The sequence below is a fragment of the Cynoglossus semilaevis genome, chromosome 20 (assembly GCF_000523025.1).
Source record: "Cynoglossus semilaevis isolate Cse_v1.0 chromosome 20, Cse_v1.0, whole genome shotgun sequence".
NCBI lineage: Eukaryota > Metazoa > Chordata > Actinopteri > Pleuronectiformes > Cynoglossidae > Cynoglossus > Cynoglossus semilaevis.
In genome coordinates this window covers 6,212,693-6,216,507 of record NC_024326.1, presented here as the reverse complement: position 1 = coordinate 6,216,507, position 3,815 = coordinate 6,212,693, and the positions used below count along the sequence as shown (strand labels likewise).

Genomic DNA, 3,815 nt, shown 5'->3' with positions numbered 1-3,815 from the left:
AGACAGCATTTTGTCCAATACTGTAAATATAAATGTAACAAGAAACTGGAAAAGACGGATTGGTCGAAGGCTGTGTAAAATGAATATCTGATTAAAATACTGCAAAGAAAGCCATTGTTTTTAATTGTCACCCGTTCTATCTGCTCGGAGCAGCAGCTGTATACATACAAGTACTATTGGAGTAGGGGGAAAAACACAAGAGCTATACGGTAAAACAAAATGTTCTTGAAAAAAAAAACATACTGAATTTCAAATTCAGCTAGGCTGATGTAGCATTTTAAATGCTTTCCTTTACCCATAATTACATTGGTTACAAATGAACAAATTCTAGCTAGGCGGAGGAAACCTTGGTTGAAAAAGAAAAAAACCTGCTGTATACTGTATTTATTGACTATAAATCTAAGACGTAAATGGCAAGGATTTGGCACCGTTGAAACGCCTACAGGTCCGTTGTTTGTCAGTTGAGTGAATTCTGAGTTGTTTTTTTTTTTTTGTTTTTTTTCCCCAGCATTTTCATAGCAATGTATCATTCGATTCATGACCATAAAAGCCTGCTTTTCAGAATGCTGCTAGGGCACTTTCTATATCTGTGTGAAACCTGAACCTCGGGACTGACAGCTACTGTGACCAATAGCAGGAGGACATTTGCAGTGAGGAAGTGGTCTTAATGCATTTGGAGTTTGAAAGCGCACACGCACACACGCACATATACACATACTGGATTAATTAAGATGACTGTGTTGGCGCTGACTGTGCAGACAATTTTTTTTTTAGCATTTCTTTTTTTTTTTTTTTTTCTCTATTTACACATTTGGATTTGCAGGTTGTTGGTTGCCAGAAAGCAATTCATTTTTAGCAGTGGCACATTTATTGAAGTGCAAAATTACCAACCCTGAATCAACCTACGTAGTAGTGATTCCAGGACTTTACCGTAACCCTAGTTAACCTACGGGCAGAGCTCAGTAAGGCCAGTTAGCATCTAAGCTATTGAAGTAGCAATCGATCAGTATAAATTTCTTCTATCACCAGTTTCACAGGTGTGTCCAAGAATCGGCAAACATCACTGAAATATAATTTAAGATATTCAGTTTTCTCTGTCTCTGTCACACATACCTGTTTACTTTTTTACCCTACGACACACAAATCTACAGTTTCCAATTTTCCTATAAAGACTCACCAACACCTACACCCTTGTGTTTATCCCCAACCAACTGTAGCTGCAACCCTAATTTTAACCTTCTCCAGATCCTATTTCGATTACAATCTTGGTAGACAACCTTTATGCATCTTTGAACTCTTGACATGCATCGATACCGTAGTAAATTGAGGATAAGGGGGCAAATCTATAAAGCATTACATTGCATTCCAACCGACGTTCATCAGCTCCCTAGGAGAATGTGACCTCTCGACCTTTTACTGCTCACTATTACCAAATTTAAAACTTCATCCAGTGTAAATCATATTACGTTAGCAGGCAGAAATATGGGTCTCCAGTAACTCGTCCATCCAAAAAAGCATCTTGTGTTAATTATAGCGGCCAAGAAGCCACACCAGCACCGAGGACTATTTTGGTGATGTGGCGAACTCAGTATCCGCTGACAACTGAAGTGCTGCATGTGTCAATCACAGAGTAGAGCTGAGCCGGCAGTGTTAGAGCCAGGACTTCCAGTGCTGGCTCTGAAATTATGTCATATGCAGAAAACATAATCTCACCTCTCTATTATCTCTTTTTCACTTTCACCTTATTTACTGAGGTCATGTGACATCACTGTCCTTTAAAGTTTCAAATGTAGCTTAATTTGCTCCAATCTTTAATTATTTAATGGTGTTAATCTTAGATTTAGTTTTAAACCCAACCTTGTTAGCTATCTTTAATCATTTCTATATTTTCTTAATGCTTGTTTTTCCTCGTCTTTAAAGTCAGCTCGTAATCACGCCCCAATTTCAAGATCAAGAAGTAGAAGCACGGAGGAAACTCGGGTCAAATCTCTGGTATAAGTAAGACTCTCCCCCGTAATACATATTTTTGAATATTGGCCCCAAAAAAAAGAAAGAAAAAAAAAAAGAAAACAAAGTTGAAGTACATGGTACGTGCAAATAACTGTTCTCTGTCCCTCAAGTTCAAGTTGAAGTATACAAATAACTGTTCTCTGTCCCTCAAGTTGCCCGTTATTTACACGTTATATAAAATAAAAGCAATCGTATAAAAGAATAATAATAATAAACAAATGATACGTTCTAATGTACAGGTCAAGATTGATATGAATTTACTTGTTTTTGCAGCATCGAAAAGGAACGAAGTTATCATCTTGAATTTGCGTTAAATCATCAACTTTTATATTTAGTGTCTGTTTTTTTTCCAACTGCGTGAGAAGTACCTTCACATAATAACACAGAATATACATAATATTACTCGATCGGAAGGTGCTGCTAAAGTATGTGACATTTGACGTCCAGAATGTGAATCTGTTCAGGGGCGAGTGCATATCCTATGGCCGTAAGCATGACGTCATGATGTCTCACTGTGAAGAATCGGACAAAATGCTGAGTGTCCAAGTACAGCCCAGCCTGTACTAATGAGCCTGCTGAAGGAGACGTGTGTGTTTGTGCGTGTGTGTCAGGCATCAACTTCACACACAACCACATTGACACCAACGCCTGTACACATGGCCAGAATAATTGATATCTCCAATCTTTGCAAATGAACTGGAGCCTTGTGACACATTTTGAAATTTTTTTGAAAGATTAGCAGTGAATTCGGCTAAGCTTAACCATGTTGCACATCCATACACCCTGCACCCTAAAAAAAAGGGCCCCAAACAGCAGGATCTCCTACTAAAATCTCATAATCTTTGTAAGCATGCCAAACTAAAAAAAATCCAAACTTTACAAAAACTATCCAACGAGCTCTTTAAAAAAACAAAAAATTCTATAAATTAAAATCGATACATCCAACGAGCTCTTTAAAAAAAAAATTCTATAAATTAAAATCGATACGATCACATTGACCACACTTCGCCTTCTCCACCTACCTCGAGGTTCAACTCCTCGATCTCAAATTGTCTCTGGGCGACGCGGCTGGATCCGGGGTGGTCATGGTAGTACACCACCATGACATCGTACTTTTTCATCACGGACTTGTAGTTCTTGGCGTTGAGTTCGTGCACGCGGTCCTTGCCATCGTACTCGGGAAAGTCCAGGCTGTCTTTGCTCTTTGCAAGACCCCCAAATGACAGCAGAACTGCCACAAGGACCCAGGTCCACTTCATGGCTCCTCTCTAGGGAAAGTCAAAACAAAATGAAAAAAAAAAAAAAAACACAAAACAAAAAGGGTTCAATGGCGAAAGTATAAAGAACCACTTCCAAACCGCGTCACCCAGAAGAGAGCAAGACCAACTCTTGCATCCACCTTATTAAAAACCCCACATGGGCTCGTGTAGTCGTGAGGCAAAGAGTGCGAGATGGGTTGGGCTTAGTTTGACATAGGTACGAGTGGGTGTCTATCTGGGTTGTAACTGAGCATGGGAAAGATTAGGTGGGAGCCACCGTGGTTGCTGAGGTGACAGCTTTGTTTGTTTGTCTGTATGCGCATATGTGCATGGGTGCAGGAGTCGGTGGGTTTCTCTGATTCTTTGCGTCCACAATAAAGATTTCTAAAACCCCACCAGTGACACTGAAGGGAGCTGAGGCTTGTGCAAAAAAAAAAAAAAAAAAAATGAAAAAATTCTAATAGGATTCCTGTGTCAGTCAGAGTCAGGTAGGCAGCAGTTTGAATATCGATCTTCGTCACACCCGAAAGAAGAAGGAGTGATATA

General features: G+C 39.4%; 1 protein-coding gene across 1 annotated transcript in view; it reads right to left on the bottom strand.

The window, feature by feature from the left end:
- The window catches only part of LOC103396214 (calsequestrin-1-like), a 14,642-nt gene extending 11,163 nt beyond the window's left edge, over positions 1–3,479 (bottom strand). The window contains exon 1 of the mRNA XM_008334221.3: positions 3,033–3,479. Within this exon, the coding sequence (XP_008332443.1) occupies positions 3,033–3,269 (237 nt within the window). The 5' untranslated portion in view covers positions 3,270–3,479. The remainder of the gene's footprint in view (positions 1–3,032) is intronic.
- Between the last annotated feature and the right edge of the window lie 336 nt (positions 3,480–3,815).